Source organism: Dasypus novemcinctus, chromosome 2 (assembly GCF_030445035.2).
Source record: "Dasypus novemcinctus isolate mDasNov1 chromosome 2, mDasNov1.1.hap2, whole genome shotgun sequence".
NCBI classification, from domain to species: Eukaryota; Metazoa; Chordata; class Mammalia; order Cingulata; family Dasypodidae; genus Dasypus; species Dasypus novemcinctus.
The window spans coordinates 48,174,908-48,193,632 of NC_080674.1; the positions used below are offsets into that span (position 1 = coordinate 48,174,908).

Sequence of the window (18,725 nt, forward strand, 5' to 3'; positions counted from 1 at the left end):
GAACTTCAGTCCATGGTAATTCTTGTTTTTTAAATTCCCATCTCACTTTTGAACAAGTGTTTGGAAGACTTCTTCCCCATTCTCCAACTGGATGACACCACAATTATTTTGTTTTAGAAGTAAGCAAAGGTATTACATTTTCAATCAACAACCATGAAGGCTATAAATATTATCTGATGAATTCTAGGTAACAAATGACTCTCAGGCAAAAAAAAGTCTTCATCATTAATGGCATTTGTCATATTCTATGAATCAGAATAGGGAAAAACATGAATAATGGGCTATTTAACATCTCTAATATAAAACATGAAATGGAACGGTTCAAAATACGCCAAACGATTTTATTGCGTTTAAGGATATTGCTAGTTTTAGTAAATGAAAGCAGTAGCTGAGGAGGAACAGATGCTAAAGTTGGGTGTAGGTGAGTCTGCAAAGAAGAAACTAGGTCTTAATTCTTGTAAATCTTTATCTAAAAATAAAGTGCTAAATTCTGGCCAACCATCATTCCCAGAAGGACTTGGTGCTTTCAGGGACAAGGAATTTGAAATGTGTGATCCATACATTTTGTTGGCTGGCAAATATCCTCTTGTAATTCCCAAACAACTGATGGAAAAAAAGTCTGTTGAATTTACCATTGAGATAAAGCTAAATGGCCACTAAAGATGTTTAAATGTCATTGCCTACTGTCTTCAATGTGCCATTACACAGCCTCAGGATCCTTTCAAGTAACAATCAGTAGAGGATGAATAAGTCTCAGTACTTGAAAGTTACTAGGAAAGGAAGTCAACAGCAGCATAATCTGGTTTTGCTGGACTGATTTAAGAAGAGCCACAATATCCACTCCTTCTCCTCTTGTTTTCCCTCCGCCTATTCAGCCCACACTCCGTAAGAAGAAAGAAAGAAAGAAGAAAAGAGAGAGAAAGAAAAGAGGAAAGAAAGCAATCCAAAGGATCTAGGGCATAATTTGTAGTGAGAGGAGCTCACCCTGTGGGATAAAGTATAGTCATGGAAACAGACATATGACTTTTGCTTTGAAAATAGAAGAATGACAACGAGATTTGTGTGAGGTCTGTGTGAATCTAGTCCCAGATGTTTACAATGCTGTAGTAGTATGGCTCTGCAGTATGAGAGGTTTCAGAAGAAGCCAGTACAACAGGACACCACAAAGCAGCGCATATGCTATTGACAATGCAGACGCGAGAGCATCATGTTACCAAGAGAGAAGGCAGGCAGAAGACAAATAGCAGCGGTGGTGCCTGAAAAACTAACTTCATGAGCTGAAAATCACTCAAACCAACATGAGAGAGCCCCCTCCCACTTACTCCCACCCCCCAAATGGGTTTCGCTCCTATCTAGAGGTGGTGGGGTAAAGGGACGGGGGTGGGGAGAGTGAAATTGACTTTTCTTCTTAAAGTTACCATATACCTATAATCGGCAGCGGATAATTATTTTCAGCTTGAGGAGCCTGCCTTAACAAGATTGCCAGCGAAAAGAAACCAAATGTGTTTACTCGAGCCATTTACAGAAGGGAAGGAAAGGAGACCTTGGGATGAGGTGAGGAAGGGCGGTGGTGAGAGGGGGACATCCGTGGACTGCAACAATTCTTGGGCGCCCTGCGTGGTCCCGCGAGTGACAAGCTGGAGGGAAGGAGCGGATAGGGTGTACCCGGGGTGGAGGATGTGCAGGGGGCGCACCGAGGGGAGGGGGTGCGGCAGCACGATGTATATACACGGGGCGGGGGAGGGGGGGCGGTTGTGATTTAGTGTGAAAGTATTCCACTTAATCATTTTACAGGGGTTGAGGACGTAAATATTTAGCTGGCCACATCTGGAAGAGATTTTCCCCCCCGTGTGGGGTGGGGGTGGATAATTGGAAGGAAGGGAGCACGCATTTGTTACTTACTGTACGGGCAGTTCTCTTTCTTGGTACCGCTGACCTTCCCGTTCTTCTCGATCTTAAGAAAGTACTTGGTGAAAGAGAATAACTTTCTCCAGCGGACGTCCCCTTGGAGGTGATTGTAGCTCCGCACATGCCTCCCCGCACTGGAAGGAGGCGAGAAGGAGGAGGAGGACGAGGAGGAAGAGGAAGAAGAGGAGTTGGTGGCCTCTGGTGACACCATGTCCTGACCAAGGGCTTGGCAGGTGACAGGGACGGAAGACACCAAGAGGAGCAACAAGAAGCAGAAGCAGCAGCCGGGCAGGTGGGGAAAGGCTGAGGCACAATGTGTCAGTATCCATTTCCACATTGTACTGAAACTCTCGGCACTGGAAATTGTCTCATCAGAAGGAACATACTGGAAGGGTAAGACCTCGTGCAAGGCAAGGAGAGAGCTGGAGGTGGCGGCTGCTGGTTAGCTCCCTCAGGGCGCGGATCTGGCCAGAAGTGAATGCACCAACATCCATAACTCCTCGGAAGGGCCGGCTGCCTCTCCTGGCTCCTTTTTCGGATCCCCTGCCGTGCGCCTCCGAGTCTCCCTGCGAAAGGTGGACGTGGGTGGCCGCAAGAACTGGTAGCGGCGGTGGCGCTGAGGGTCACCAGCGCTCTTTGCTCCCCCAGGAGTTACTTTGTTCTCTTCTTCACTCCTTTCTTCACCATGTTAGAGGCAAAAAAAGGTCTGAAAAGCAGATGACAGCACAATGAACAAAACCCAAAGAAGGTGGGGTGGGGGTCTGGGGGGCTGTCTGCGCCCCTCCGCGGTTGGCACCTTCTGGTCCCTTCTGCAGAGCCCCAGCCTGCTCGGCAGTTCTGAAAGGGCTTCCCTCTGGAGTTGTCAGAACGGGAGGCAGCTGCCCGAGCGCCCCGGTCGCCGTTGTTTTCTTCTCCCTCTTGCTTTCTCTTTTTGGTGGTGCCTGTTGATTTGAAGCCTCCAGAAAGTCACTTCTTGTTTGGGGGGGATGGCGGTCGGTGTTTTGTTTGGCTCTATTCCCCCACCCCCTGCCTTTGGAAGGTCCGCTTGTAAACAGGTTGGAGCCCGGAGTCTAAATGTCAGTGATTCCAAGCCAGAGGTGGGCTCTGCCTCTGCTGGTCAAACCTCATTTGCAGGGGTGGAGAAGCGGGGGGAGGGGGTCAAACGGCGGTGGGACATCTGAAACCCTCGGCTGCTGGGAACTCCAGGGAGAGAGAGTGGGGGGGTGGGGGGAGGCCGGGAGGGGGGCTGGAGAGCAGGGGAGCGAGAAGCTTCTGCACGGAGCTCGGGGGCTGCCGGGTGCCGCCCTCGCCGCCGCCGCCGCAGCCTTCCCGCGCGCCTGCAGCTCCCGCTAGCTAATTGCTGCTAAAGGGTCCCGGGGCTCGCGGCACTGGCCACCGGCGCGGGTCGTATCCTCGAGCCTTCCTAATTTTGCCGTCTTCCAGCCTAAACCAATTCCCCCTGGGGAGCCCCTTTCTCACTTGTTTTCCAGAGTAGGATTTTTTTTTTTCCTATTGGCAGTGAAGTACGTGAGAGCCACCTGGAGCCTGGTGCTTGGCGGACTTTTTTTTTTTTTTTTCTTTCCCCCTCTCTCAGAAAGAGGGAAAAGCAGAAGATGCTGAGGATAAACTTTCCAAAGCAGCAGATTATAAACTGGCCGGAGCGAGCACAGAAAAGGGAGACATAATTAGCTTCCTTTTCTCCTCTTTTGCCAGCTTCCAAGGAGGTCTCTGCTTTAATGAATCACTGATTTCTCGCTTCCGTTGCTGAAGTAAAAAGTTCACACTTTGGCCCTTGCTGTCTTTTAAGCTCAGGGAGATTTATCGTCACCCTTAAAAGTTGCCTCTCTTTTGGCGCAAATGAAATCAAGGACCCAAATGACCGATTTCTAATTGCTAACATGAATCAGTTACTGAATCACGCGTGCACTTCAAAGCGAACGCACTTTATTGAGATTACAAAGATTTTTACCATACAATTTGGCCAAAAATCTTCTGTCTGTTTTATATTCTGTGCAGTTTCCTTTGCATTTTTCTATAAAGGAGCGTTTTTTTCTATCTTCAAATATAATGTTTAAAGGGCTCTGTTTTACAAAAGAGCTGCGCTGTCAGTCGCTCGCATCTCACTCTCTTCCTCCACCACCTCTCCCCCATCCCCTCACCGCTCAGAAAACTGGCTCACAGTCCAGGTAGAGACAGAAACAACTCCCAAGCTAGACAAACCTCCGCCAAGAATTAAGAGACCCAAAGCAGGAATTACTGTGATAATTCATTCCAATATGAGTACGAGACTTCTTAAAGGACCATGTCTTTAGGAATTACTCTAAACAGGGAAAGCTTGCCGGAAGGGGTGCCTAAAGATGCATTGTGAGATGCTATATAAGACAGTTGGACATTTGCATTAAGTTGAAACGTACGAAACTGAGATAATTTGCAGTCTTTTTTTTTTTTTTTTTTACTGCAAGGTGTCATTGTCATATGGTTCAACACAATATAGTGAACCAGTATGAAAGGGGAAAGCACATCAGGATGAATTTGGTAGTTAAAACAACTGCGACTGAAGTTTGATGGGAACTAGTAAGAAGAATATGCATAAAGCAAACTAGAATCCCTAACATGCATTTGGCTTCAATTTTCATTTTGGATAGGAAAAATACAAAGAAAGTAAAAATCTGCCTTTAAAGATGGGCATTAAAAATGATCTCTCAATTACATTATTTAGTTGTTATATTTTCCTATGCATTCAGAGCCTTTGAAATAAAACAATTTACTATCAGAATCAGAATTTTAATTGCAGTTTTTATAACTCAAAACTTATTCAGAATGGCTCAATAGTGTGAACACCACAGTAGACACGTAAGTTTAATATAATTAGCTCTGATTTCCATAGCTATTAATTGGAAAGTTAAGCAAAGAAAGAGCTTGTCTAACACATCTTGCTCTTTAATTAAAGCATGAAGATTTAAAAATGAACCCACAATGCTCATTTCAATTTTCAAGTTCACAGTTTTATACCTGAGCTGACAAATGCCAGAAAGAGTATAGTGTTTCTAAGAGAATTGGGTTTGTCCCAATCATTAGGCAGAATCCAAATGTTTGAACTAACAATTAATTAAAATTACAAAGTTGCTTTTTTCATTTTGGTTTTTAATTGTGTTCTACAAAACCATGCACTGAAGATTCTATTGCAAAAAGTTAGAAAACATAGGAAATTCTTGCTTTGGGGTTGGTTTTTCTACACTGAGAACCAACATTAATGATGTCAGTTTAGGATCTCTCCTTTAAAAAAAAAAATTACAATAGACGCCCTCCCCAAGGTAGCCTCTCTCTCTAAGACTCCCACATATATGCTTACCAACTTTCTGCTCCTGCAGAAGAAACTACTCAGGTCACTTAGTTAGAAGTTTTATTTTTTATTCTATCTGAAATGGGGGAAATAGACATCTTCAAACCTTCCATATTAAAATCTGGTTACAGCAGGTGCAGTGTTTAAAAGTCCTACAGCCCTTCACCGCTCCTCTGTACAGCGTGATGACAGGAAGGGCATTTACAAAACAGCCCAAAGGAAAAGCTGACATAGCTTTTTAGATTATATCTCATTCTTCTTTCTCTTTTCTGTACAGCCTTTCTTTTATAGCACAGTTGAATCCCTAAATACCCCACTACTTTGCATTGTTAGGTCACCTCTTAGGTTAGCCAGAGAAAGCCTGAGAAAAGTTCCACAGGAAAGATGCACTATTTAACGGAATTCAATCTCTCTCAATAGATTTGAATCACTAACATAAATGTATGAATGTAGATTATATCTCTGTAATGAGGCCTGAATCATTCTCAGTTACTTCAAAGGACTGAAATTCAACCTTCCTTTTTTAGCAGCAATAATCAGGTCTTAATGGGTTCCTTTATTAATTGTTTCTCTGCTAGGATTGAAAAGGACAGTACAAGCTTCAGATTATAGTGGTACCTACTAATTCTAAAAGGCTGTTTTCTCGTTTTCTCCAATCTCTAGAAGGCATGCTTTATTTTTATGTCCTAATCATATCTAGTAATATCAGGCTAAATCTTTATTGGGGGATATAGACATGACCTTTTCTTAAGTGCAATGTTTTGAAAAATTACTGGGACCTTTTAAAGCAAGACCGTAGTAGCAATCATTGAAGAATCCTAAAATGTGGCTACTGAACCTCAGAAAAGGAATTTGCTTATGTGCGACCAGATCTTTCAATATCTATTCTGATTGGGCAGTTTACATTTTAAGTATGGATTTCCTGGATTCTTTATGTTACTCAGCACTATCTGTAGTTTGGTTATAAGATGTGTGTTCTATTAGGTGTAATGTTATTGGCAGTCTCAGTAAGCTAATTCAGAATATTAAGTCAGGTCAAAAGTCAGCTAGATGGTTCTACAACTTAAACATGTGCAGCCCTTGTTTTGAAGATGTAGTGCAGCTTTTGCAAGCATGTGTCCCAGGCTCTTTTCCCTTTTGGATGCAGGAGATACTAATGTTAAGCCACTCTAGGACTTGTGTTCTTCTCAGGCTGCAGCTAGAGATGATGCCCGTAATCATTTATTTGCCTTTGAGGAAAATAAAGTAGGTGATTTCTTAATTTTTTTTTACTGAGGCAATACTTCAGAGCCAGTGGGAACCTCGTCAGTAACTGAATCCAACCCTCTTGTTTTCCAAATGAATACCCAGGTCACTCGGTGTTAGAATAGAATCTAGAACTGCGGTGATAGATCCTAGGCCATTATCCTCAATACTTCCCAATACTTGTCCTGTGCATTCTCTCCTCTTCTCTGCTCCTCTTCTCTTGTCATTTTCCACTCATCGATCTGATATCTCTGGGATGCCAGCGTGGATGTGAGGAGAAAGATTAGAAGACTTTAGTTTGGGGAAGCCCAGATAGCTTTGGTACAATAGATTAGCTGGAGCAAAGTAATAAAATTGACCAATATTGAATGTTTAATGAGCCAAAATGAATCTTGATATGGGTATGGCAAAGGATGTATACCACAGATTTCCAGGATATTGGAGGAATTTTTTTTTAATAGTCTGAGTTTAGAAATATATAGCACCTTCCAAAACATGTAAATTTATACTTTAACTCAGCTTTCTGTGTTCTAATATTAAATTTACATATAGTAGTGTGATATTTTAAAGCATAGGTAATTGCTTAAAGTATTTTTTTTCAAAATTTGTATCTAAGGTGAATTTTCCATCTGTTAGTCCTCAAATATAGATTTAGTGATCTGTAATTGGGAAAGAAACATGACCAAGATTATGAAAAGGATTTTCTGAAGACAAAAAAAAAAAAATCATCAAAATATTCCTGGAAACTGAACTCTGCATCTTGGGACCAAACACAATATAGTTCCACAAAGCTGCTGTTTGTCCTCTCCCAGCTGATAGTAAACAGACCCTCCCTTGACAGAGTTGTGAGTTTCTGAAGAGTTTTGTTTGTTTTACGTCTCTCCAGCATCTGTAGATGTGTACCACCTTCTACATTCTCAAATCAGTCAATTATGCCTATGAATTAATTGGCAAGTTATAATGTATTACTGCAAATTGTAACTTCCTACCCCAACAGACATTTACAGTGTGTTCATTTCTTTGTCCATTCATTTCTTTTTTTTTTTTTTTTTTTAATTGCCTATTGAATGCCTACAATGTTCCAGCTAGGTGTTGTTCGTGATACAGGGCTTGCCTATATATAAGAGAGATGAACATGCCCTACAAAGAGCATGAATGAACTAATGAATGGGTAAATGATTTTAAGCTCTTCATAATTAGTGATGGGTACTCAGAAAGCAGATGGAGAAATTGGGGAGGAGAAAGGAGAACCCCTGAAATTTCTCTCTAGTTATACTTCTCCCTACAATTAATTTGAGGAAAACTGTGACTTCTACTCACTACTTCATGAAGGAACAAGATGTGATCTTTTCTTGTTTCTCTGGCACACAGTTTCTCACTGTGTTTCTCTTGCAATCTTGGGATTGTAGCCATGTCCTTTTTGCCAACTCCTCTGACCTGCTCTCCTTTCCTTCTGCTCCCAGACTCCTGGATCCATATTTTATGCTTTCTAGCTTATTATTTTAATAACTTGCCAATAAGAGCATCCTAATCCATCTTATGTTCTATGTACCTCCTATTGAAAACATACATACTATCAAATATAATTTGATCTAATACCCATTGTCTTAATTTCCAAGAGCTGCTATAATAACGTACCACAAACTGGGTGGCTTAAAACAACAGAAATGCATTGTCCAGCATTTCTGGAGGAAGTTCTGGAGGAAGGGTCATGCTCCTTGCAGTTTGTAGGGCAAAATCGTTCCATGCCTCTCTCCTGGCTCCTGGAGGTGGCTGGCAATACTTGGCATTCTAAGGTTTGCAGCACTTTAATCTCTATTTGTTATCACATGGCATTCTTCCCTATGCCTATTTGTGTCCAGTTCTCCCCTCTTTCTAAGGACACCAGTTGTGCTAGATTAGGATGGACCTTAATCCAGTTTGGCTTCATTTTAACTAATTACATCTTCAAAGACCCTATTTCCAAATAAGGTCTCATGTTTAGGACTAGGGTTAAAACTTGAACATAATGTTTTTGGGGAACTTGGTTTAGCCCATAATACCCTTCTTTCTATTTGACAAATTTCTGTCTATTTTTGGTCAAATTTTGACTTTGGCCAAAAGGATGTGTTCTTTATGAATTAGCATGAACAGAAGTAATATTGTGTGGGGCAATGTTGAATTTCCTGCAGGTTTTTTTCCTTGGATTGGTCCCCATAGCCATCCTCTGCCCTTCTCTGCCCAGCTCTGTGCTGACTTTTGTGCATCACCCTGCTCCTTTGCTAGATGGCTTGCAGTTGGTTTAATGAAAGGGAGAATGGCCACTTTAGAAGACTGGAGCACAGGAGGAAGAGAACTCTGGGTATTTCTTCCTCTCCTCTTGTTTCAGTGCCATTTCTCTGGCAGTGGCGATGTCCCTCCAGGTCTACATTTCTTGCTGGGTGGACCCTTCTTCAAGACTCCAGTTATCACTAGAGTTGCTATGGTACTATTTCCTCCAGTCACCCTAAAACTCAAGGACTGGTAACAGCTTTCATCTCTTGATCGTCTGTGTTACCATCCCTTGCTCCTTCCTTTAATCCCATCTATACTATACCTCTTAAATTAGTTACTGTTAAAGTCCCTTCTCTTGAATCAACTGGAGTGAATTCTGCATCCTAGTCAGAAGAATGACTGTGGTATTTGCCATCCTCAGTAAGTCATTAGTGCCAAATAATATGTTTTTTTGCATATGCATGATAGTGAGGATGTGCAATTCAGTACAAAGCACATTGTAGAGCGCACAGTGCTGGCTGGGCAAGATGCTACGTTCTTCAAATTGTACGAAAGATAATAAGAAATGGTATTTGTCTTAAAGGAATAAACAATCTAGTGTTGGATTTTGATGATATTTCATAGCTTTTTATTTAGCTGGTGATTTTGAAGTTCAAAATCAAAGAGCAAATTATTTTGATTGCTAAATGTTCAATAAAACACTTTTACATAAATAGTTGTAGAAAAGGATCTCACTAAATAGGAAGTTATTTTCAAAAATGACATACTTTTTTAGAAAAATGTAGTAAAAAGCTCTATATTAAAACATGAACTTTCTACTTTTCAGTTTACTATGAAAACTTTAAATGTTGCATCATGTAAATCTTTAAAATCATTAAATTATTTATGAGTAGTTATACTGGTCTCAGCTTAGTATTCTGTGTAGAAAGGAAGGAGAGAAATTAGTAGCACTGTTTCTTAGCATACTGACAGCTGTCATTTGGACACTTGCTTTTTTTCTAAAGATAAATTATTTTTAAATGGAGTGGCTAGCAGCTCTGAATTTTAGAAAGGCATACAAGCTGGACAGTACCAAAAATCCCAAGATGAATTATACATACAGATATTTTGTACATTGAGCACTGTCCAGATAATTCCACAGGCAAATTTCACACATGAATGACATGTTATAGAAATCAATATAGCATAGAGCCTATGAAGCCCAGATCAAGGTTAGAATCTCTTTCTTCTTCTCATTTATCACCTTGAACAATTGTAGACTTTTGAGTCTTTACAACCGGAAAATACCTTAATTCCCAGTCTTATAACATCGACTGACCAGGTTTTTTTGTCGTTGTTGTAATTGTTGGTTTTGTTTGTTTTTTTTTTAAAGGGCCTGGGAAGGCAAAGTGAGCTGCTTAGAATGACAAGGCTGGTGAAGATGAACTATAACATGTACACTAAACTCGTAAATCACAAGGATTTTCAGCCTCCTCTCAGAGTGTGAAGCAGGGAGGGAGAATAGGGATAAATCAGAACTTCTGGGGCTGTTCAGCATGAGCTGTTTGGGAAATTCTCCAGGGTCCTTTTTAATGTGTCCTTTTACATCATGTCCTTGAGGTTGAGAATATATTGATCTATCCCTTAATTAAGAAAGCATCTCACTTGAAATTCTGTCAGGCTAGCAGTTCAAAAATAATCCATTTAGGGAGAGCAAGTATAACTCAGTGGTTGAGCACCTGCTTCTCATATATGAGGTCCTGGGTTCAATTTCCATACCTCCTAAAAAAAATCCGCTTTAAAATTCATCGCTACTCAAGGATATAGAATGGCTCCTTTTGGCCTAAGGTCTAAATATTGACTTTCATATTCCTGTTTCAGTCATCAGAGGAGGTTCAACTATTTTGATTTGGCATATTTAAATTTATATGAGGAGGGAGAGAGGACTTAGAAATATTTCTTTGGCTAACTTAAAATTTTTCTTTTAACAACTGAAGTCATGCTCATTTGTGGGTGGATTCTTGCAATTTTATAGGACCAGATAGGGACGTTTTCTGGATATTTTGTTCTTGCTGGTATTGTTTTTACTGTTTTACCTACACTTGCTGTGGGTAAAAATAGGGAAATATTTACGAGAAGTGATTTAATCTCTTATTTTGTATATTTGAGACTTAGATTGTAGGAAATTACCCTCATTACACAATACACATCTGCAAGGATGTGTTAGACGTCCAGTCTTGTTTTGAATTCTTAAAAAAATAAAGTCAATCAGATCATTTGGAATTGATTGGGGGAAAAAATTAAAAAGTTCAAAGACTTATATAAAGAGCTTTTGCACCAGTTCAGTATATACATATAACAGATTAATATTATTTACATTCATTAGTCGTAGATTCTGTCTGTTTTAGAGGTCAAATTCTAGATTGACAAAAACACTAGTACAAGAATTGCTTAGTAGAACAGGGAAAATATCCTGTTTTAATCAGAAGAACCTATAAACATTTGATGTATCAAAGAAATTCAAGTGTTACAATAATAGATATGTGAGTTCTTTGTTAATGAGTCTCACAAGCCTAGAGGCACTAGGAAGTAGAAAGGGGCAATGACCTCAGACATCTATGTCAAAGCCCGGGAAGGTGAAGTCACTTGTCCAAAAGCAGCAAAGCCAGCTTCCCACATGATCCTGTGTATAGAAAAGCCTTGGGGACCCAGGTTGAGTATTTGAATCTCAGAGATGACAAGTGACAAACTTTGGGAGGATCTGTGTTGGGAGGCTCTAAGGGGGTAAGGACAGTGATACTTTGCTTTGATATTTTTCTTTTCTTTTTCTCTCAGGTGTCTGCTTTTATTGTTTTCTTTTCCTGAAAGTTCTGTGTTCTGGATAGATACTAAACTACTCAAAAGGATTTCTTCTATTTCTTCGACCCTTTCCCAAATGCAGGAGTCTGTTCTGCACACTTTATCTTCACTTTGATTATGAACGCTCTCAACAGGAACAGTAAAGAGAGCTCTTCTTCCCCGACTTGGGGGCCGTGCTCTGAGTCAAGCTACCCTTCTCCTTCTTTCCTTTGGGGAGGAGACCTGACTCCTGAGCTACCTTTGTGCCAAGACGAAGAATAATTGGAGTATTTTGCTGAGAAACCTGAGGCTGGACAGCTGAGCGTAGATTCTACCTAATTAGCTGAGAATAGATTTTTTTCAAGTTCCTTGACGGCATTCCCATTCCCAGTGAACATTTGGAACTTCCTTCAGTGAAGATTCTTAAAACAAGACCTCAATCTGACAGCTAAAGACCTGAGGCATGATGCCAATTCAATTTTTTTTTTTTTTATTTAGAGAACAAAGAGGATAGGGGCGAGAGTGGGTGGGAATCTGTATTTACTCATTACTTAAGAATTAGAATTCAGGTAAAAAATTCTGCTGCCATTTTCAACTGTTTGGGTATTTTTGTTTGTCAGATGATGTTTAGCTAATGCATTTTTAAATTAGGTCAAATTTTAAATTAGGACAAAGATGCAGCCAATCTAAAGACAGGATCTCCCGACATCAAAATCCAAACTAAAATTGCCCATAAAGTTTAAAAAAAAAAAAAAAGTAACTAAGTAAAGCCAGGGGGAAAAAGTGACTAGTTTATCTTTTGTAAATAAGCAAGGGAAATGAAATACAGACAGCAAGGAAGCCACATATTTGGTAAAGATAGAAACCTCAGATTTTTTTTTTTCAAATAAAGCAACTTCCAGATTTAGCAATATAAAATATAATTAGTTTTGGTTCTTAGGAACATTTTATTGATAAACACTACCCTTTTAGGCCTACTCAAAATACACAAGACTCTATCCACGTGACAGCAGATAAATGTTTTAGGAAGAAATTAATTGTTGTATAAAGTTTTGGGAGCCAGTTTCATTTACATCTTTTTTTTTTTGGTCCCAAAAATATTTGCTTCCGTCATTTGGAGGGAATCCTTTTTCCCTGCTTGAATTGTCTTTTTTAGCAAATGAATTTTCCTAAGTCACCCTACTGAGGAAGGGCGAGTGGTTATTAGGGAGAATAGGAAACTTATGGCTGACTTTATGTGGAGATGTTGGTGGAAGGGCAAGATAAAAGCTCCGTGTACCCCAACCTCCATAAGGAAAGAGCAGAAGCTGTAAGAAGAGAATTACAGTTGAGGGTGTATGAAAAGGTGAAATGTGATTTTGTCAAACAGGCGACTCCTTCCCAGTGGAGCTGGGACAGGGAGGGTGGGGCTGAAAGAAGAGAGTAGGGGTGGACTTGCTCTGCTGGTGGGAAATGGAGCAGGGAGGGGACTCCGTCCTGCCTTTCCTTAAACCAGCAATAAGACTGAACTGAGCCCAAGCACTTTTCTGTTTGGTGGAAAGAAGTGGAGGAGGTACTGTCCTCAATTCTAGGATTGTGGAGGTTCCTGTGGAAGGAGCTGGAGGCTTAGCTAATAGTAGTACAAAAGAAAGCATTTGCCCCATTTGAACATATTTTCCAAGAGTAGCGTCTTTTTAAGACCTCTTACCTAAATCATTCACTTTATTTGCTTGTAATGAGGCAGGTTAGGACAGGAAACAGGGAAGCCTGGACAGAATAAAACCATAACAGCTGGGACCCTCTGGTCAGAACATAGCCACAGGGAAGCCCCTAGGGAAGGCAGCTACTTGAGAACAAAGCCCTCACCAGCACAGCGGATAAGCCCGACAAAGACCCTGGGCACGAGGTCCCATTTGAAACTCCCGGGATCAAAAGAAGCCCCGATAACTCCAAACAAAAAGGCCTTCCTATTGGTTCCCTGAAACCTAACAGGGAAGGTAGAAAGGCAACCAATCAGGACAGCGAGTAGCTTTAAGCAGCAAAGGTCTTAAAAAGACCCGCCCTGGGCCCCCGAGGGCACACCTCACCCAGTGGCACAGCAGGCAGCCATGTGGGTGTGTACTTTTCCTTTCACTATTTTTCAATAAACTCTAGACTCGGTTGCCTGCCCTGTGGTGTGTCCTTAAATTTGTTTATGCGACGTAGCCAAGAACCTAGAAGTACTGAACCCAGTGTTTTCTGCTAACCGTAATGTTTTATTCTCAGAACTATGGTATGGATATACTTACAGTTAGTAAGAATTACATGCTTTTGTCTGGGGATGAGAGACTCTTTCTTTAACCAGTATGTGTTTTTGATAATAAAATAACTTAAAATGTATGAAGTGTGAAGGTATTGTGTTTTAAATTGGACAATTTTTTGAAACTCAACTTAGTCTTTGCTCAATGGATACCATGTAAGCTATGTGCTGTTAAATATTATTCTGATTTTTTTCTGTGACAAGCTCATGTCTCCTGGAACTTCTTCTTAGAGGAAAATATACAATGTCTCCACCTTTACTTTTTAAACCTTCATATAACTGAAGACAGCTGAGTTTATTCAGGATGCAATTGATACGCAAAAGGACAAAAGCTCGATAAAATATGCATTAATTATCTCCATTATTGGTATCTTCTACAATGTTCACAGAAGGGAGAAGAGACTAATTCGTACTGTCTGTCAGGTTTACATAGTTTTTAATTATTACATTTTCAGGTATATAGGAAAAGAAGGAAGAGCACTGGACCTGGAAGTTAGAAAAGCTGTGTAGCCTAAGGCCACTATTTAAGCAAAGGGATAGTCACATTTCAACTCTAAAATTTCCTAACCTATGAGACACAGAATAGTGGAAGATATATTGCTCTAGTATTGCACTATAGCAATAGTAAAAATGGATGGTATTTGTCAGAGAAAGCCTGAGCATGTCACTTTTGAGTTATTCCATGAAATCTTGGAATAATGGATCTGAAAAACTAATTGAATACCAAACCCCATTTTCAATTTTTTTCTAAAGTTGCACAAGAGACAACTATGATCTATAAAGGAAAAAATTGCATTCCCAGGATTATCCAACTAATTAGTAAGAGAACCTAGAGAATCTGTGTATCCCACCTTTTCATTATCTTTTCACTGTTCTAGTAGTTTGCAGTAAAGAGAATTTAAAGGTTGTTGTTGCTAGTTTTAGAAAGCTAATATAGTAAGTAAATACAAATGTAGATGTGATGGTTAATTTTATGTGTCAACTTGACTAGGTTATGATGGCCAGTTATTTGACCAAGCAAGTACTGGCCTAATTATTACTGTGAAGATATTTTGTAGATGAATTTAAATCATTAGTCAATTGACTGCATATAAAGCTGATTATATCTACAATCAACAAAGCAGATTGCTTTCAGCAAAGAGGGGAGTCTCATCCAATCAGTTGAAGACCTTAGAGCAGGAATTGAGGATTTCAGCAGTCAGAAAGGAGGATTTCTAGTACTATTTCAACCAGTCTGCTTCTCCCCCACAATTTAAGGGAGTTTAAAATTTGTGACTTCTGGAGATTTCAATTTCACCTTCATTAAGTTTCCAACTTCTGGTCTGCTCTATGGAATTTGGACTTGCCAATCCCATGGTCCCATGAACCAATTCCTAGAATAAATATCTTAAGAGTTACATATATATGCAATATACATATATTCTGTGACTTTTTTTTTTCTTGGGAGAACCCTACTTGGATAAATGTGAAATTTGGAAAAGTAAATTTTCAAATAAGTAAATTTTCAAAAAGTCTTATGCAGACTTCTTTAAATACCATAAATCTAGATACTTTAAGATGGAAAAGGATTATAAGTCAAATTCAAGATACTTGATTAAAGATAAGAAATCAAGAGACATAGTAGGCAACACTAATGGATGGACCCACTGTATGATTATTTATTTTATTTGATATTGAGTTTTTATCAATATTTTTAATATTCGAGAGTCCTCAATGACATTTGAATCATCTGAGCAGTGGGAAATTCCCAGTCAATATGAATTAATTGATATGAATCAATATGAATTAATTGATGATAAGAATTTGCCACAAAACTGCACAAATAAGCAGAAAAATGATATAATGTTTGACAGGCTAATTTCCCTTCTAGGAATTTATCTCAAGGAAATAATTCTTGGTATTCCCTTAGTCTGTGTGGAAAGATCTCTTAACTCTTAATATCATCCTCAGTCTTGAACTAATTGCACTTCATCCCTGCCTATTTTGCTCCTTTCCTCTTCAAGAAATATTTCTTTAAAAGGAGAAGTTTGTTTTGTTTCTTATTTTTAACATACTTCATTTGCTTTTTTTCCTTGAATAAACTTATCATAGGTATTTTTGGATAATCGTAGCCTAATGAGTTCCCTTTGTCCACACTTTTTCCTTAATATAATTATACATTACTCTATTCTCTTCTTTTCTGCCCTCTGCTCCAGAATGTTTTCTTCGTTCCACATATATCCATGTTTAGAGTGTATCTTGAATTCTTAACCAACACTAATCTCACCGCCATTCAATTGGCTCTGCAGTTAGATTGAAATAAAGCTGATTTTCACTTTATGGATTCCCAATTCCATGTTTATAGAACTACCTAGTATTAAATTTTAATGGCATTGCATTAAAATGGCAAGTCCTTCTACCATCATTCCTGTGCTAATTCATGTGACATGTATCCTCTGGAGTTTTGTGAAGCAGAGGTTTATGTAGAAAATGCTGTTGGCTAACAATCCAAGAACTATTACTACATTTTTCCTTTGTGACAGTCACTTATTCATTAGTGAACCCACTAACCTCCTCAAAATCATGTAACATAGAGACAAACATAACATACCATTGTCTGTGCCGGTGATTGGTTTTAGAATGGACATATAATACAGTTCTGGCATAAGGCAGGGCTCTTGGCTACCTTCCTTAAAGACAGAAAGAAGTGCCTCTTTTCTTATGATAACTGTTGTTCAAATGTAGAGGTGGTCCCTGGAACTGTGACAGAGCTAGTGTCTACAAGGGGAGTTAGCTTGAGGGCAGGCTGCAGTTGGTGTCCATGTGGGTGGCTAAAACTTTAATTTAAAACCAAAGTCTTCCATAATAGAGATTTTATTGGTTGTTCTGAAGATTAGCACACAGACATTATGAACACTGTGTATGCATCTCTTAATGTACATACTGAAAACCTAAAAAGTCATGTAGTTGTTTTTCTAAAGTTATTTCAGTGACTTTCCAGCATAAAATTGATATACTCTTTAAGAGTATATCAAATACGAATATCTCCAAATATTGATGAGCTGTTTCACCTTTCAATCCCACTAATTCACAATTTAATATCATACACACCACAAACTCACATTTCCACTCTTTCACAGCACATAACAAAGTTATTAGAAAAACTGGATGGCCACAACCAAGGATGATACAGAGTGCACAGTTCAGACAGGGAGAACCAAGATCAGGGAGTGGATTTAAGAAACAATTCTAAAAACATGGGAATAGATGCAATTCAAAATGTTCAACACATATTAAAAGCAAGACTCTGACTCCAAGTCATCATTTACTATGCATTGTATTATAGGGTATAAAGACTGAACCCCCTATCCCATGGCATGTTAAATTGACATCCAAGACAGTAACAGCCTCCCATAATTCAATATTCCAATATTTTCTGGTTGTACCAATAAATAAACAACCAGCAAATGATTTCCCCTCTTTTAAAAAAAAAGCATTTATGTTTAAAAAATGGGATGAGGTGGAATTCCAATCTCCTTAAAACTATATCTTCTAGAACAGGGGTTAAAACTTTTTTTGTTCCATGGACCCCTTTGCCAGTCAGGTGAAAACCATGGACCCCTGACTAAGTCCACACTATACTGTGTAATATTTAATAAATTTATTACACCTGCAACAACACATCCCCACAAGAACTGAATTTCAATTCAAGCTCGCGCAACCCTGGTCAAGAACCCCTATTCTAGAGCTATTAAAATTCTTGGATTTACAAAATAGCTGATAAAAATATTCCTCTGGATTATTCAAGAAGGGAGAAGCAGGGACCACTGATAAGACATGGTGTACAATATTAACAGACTTGACTTCTTTCTTGCCTGCTTCATCAGAGACTGCACTCCTCATTTCTAAGTTCTCCATTTTTTGCAGGTAAATCTTTAGTTTCTTGGTTAGCCACTTCAGCTTGTTTTCTCTTTGCTCCCTCCCCTTTTTCCTTTTGGTTGCACTGTTTTGACTGAAAGTATATTCTTTCCTGCTGCCTTTTTTGGCTTTGATTCCACTTTCTCAGGAGCAGGTTTACTGACAGCCTCGCACCTCCTCTTGGGCTCCTGCTTCTTGGCCGTTTTGGCCAAGTTGACCTTCCTCTTGGGAATCTTGGCTGTACTTTTGGCAGCAGTGCACTGAGAGCCTTTGCCAAGCCTGGCTGAGCTGCTAGGACCCTTGGCACTGGGAGAACTGGAGGGAACTGGATTGGGAGTCTCCAGAGGCAATTCTTTTTTTTTGAAAGATTTCTTTCTTTCTTTATTTCTCCCCTTCCCCTGCCCCAGTTGTCCATTCTGTGTGTCCATTCACTGTGCGTTCTTCCTTGTCTGCTTTCTGTTGTTGTCAGTGGCACAGGAATCTGTGTTTCTCTTTTGCTGCGTTATCCTGTTGTATCAGCTCTCCGTGGGTGCGGCACCATCCTTGGGCAGGCTGCACTTCCTTTTGCGCTGGGCAGCTCTCCCTATGGGGCGCACTCCTTGTGCGTGGGGCTCCCCTAAGCGGGGGAAACCCCTGCGTGGCAGGGCACTCATTGCGGGCATCAGCACTGCGCATGGGCCAGCTGTACACGGGTCAAGGAGGCCCGGGGTTTGAACTGCAGATCCCCCATGTGGTAGACGGATGCCCTAACCACTGGGCCAAGTCCGCTTCCCCAAAGGCAATTCTTAAAAGAGGAAAGTCAGAGAATGGTATCCCAAATTCTCTGTATAAACTCTGCACATTTCTACCACTGATCAGTGACAACGGCATGTTTGGATCAGACTATAGCTAAAGTAGAACTGAACTGAGATTTGAGTTACTGCAGATTTTTCCAGTAGAGTCTAACCAAATTAATCAGTCAGGGGAATACAACAGAATCCACAA

At 39.9% G+C, this 18,725-nt stretch overlaps 1 protein-coding gene and 1 pseudogene across 1 annotated transcript in view; both read right to left on the reverse strand.

The window, feature by feature from the left end:
• Positions 1-3,087, reverse strand: part of FGF10 (fibroblast growth factor 10) — a 77,927-nt gene extending 74,840 nt beyond the window's left edge. The window contains exon 1 of the mRNA XM_004472916.4: positions 1,903-3,087. Within this exon, the coding sequence (XP_004472973.1) occupies positions 1,903-2,245 (343 nt within the window). The 5' untranslated portion in view covers positions 2,246-3,087. The remainder of the gene's footprint in view (positions 1-1,902) is intronic.
• Positions 2,360-18,725, reverse strand: part of LOC101444373 (serine/arginine-rich splicing factor 3 pseudogene) — a 28,670-nt pseudogene continuing 12,304 nt past the window's right edge.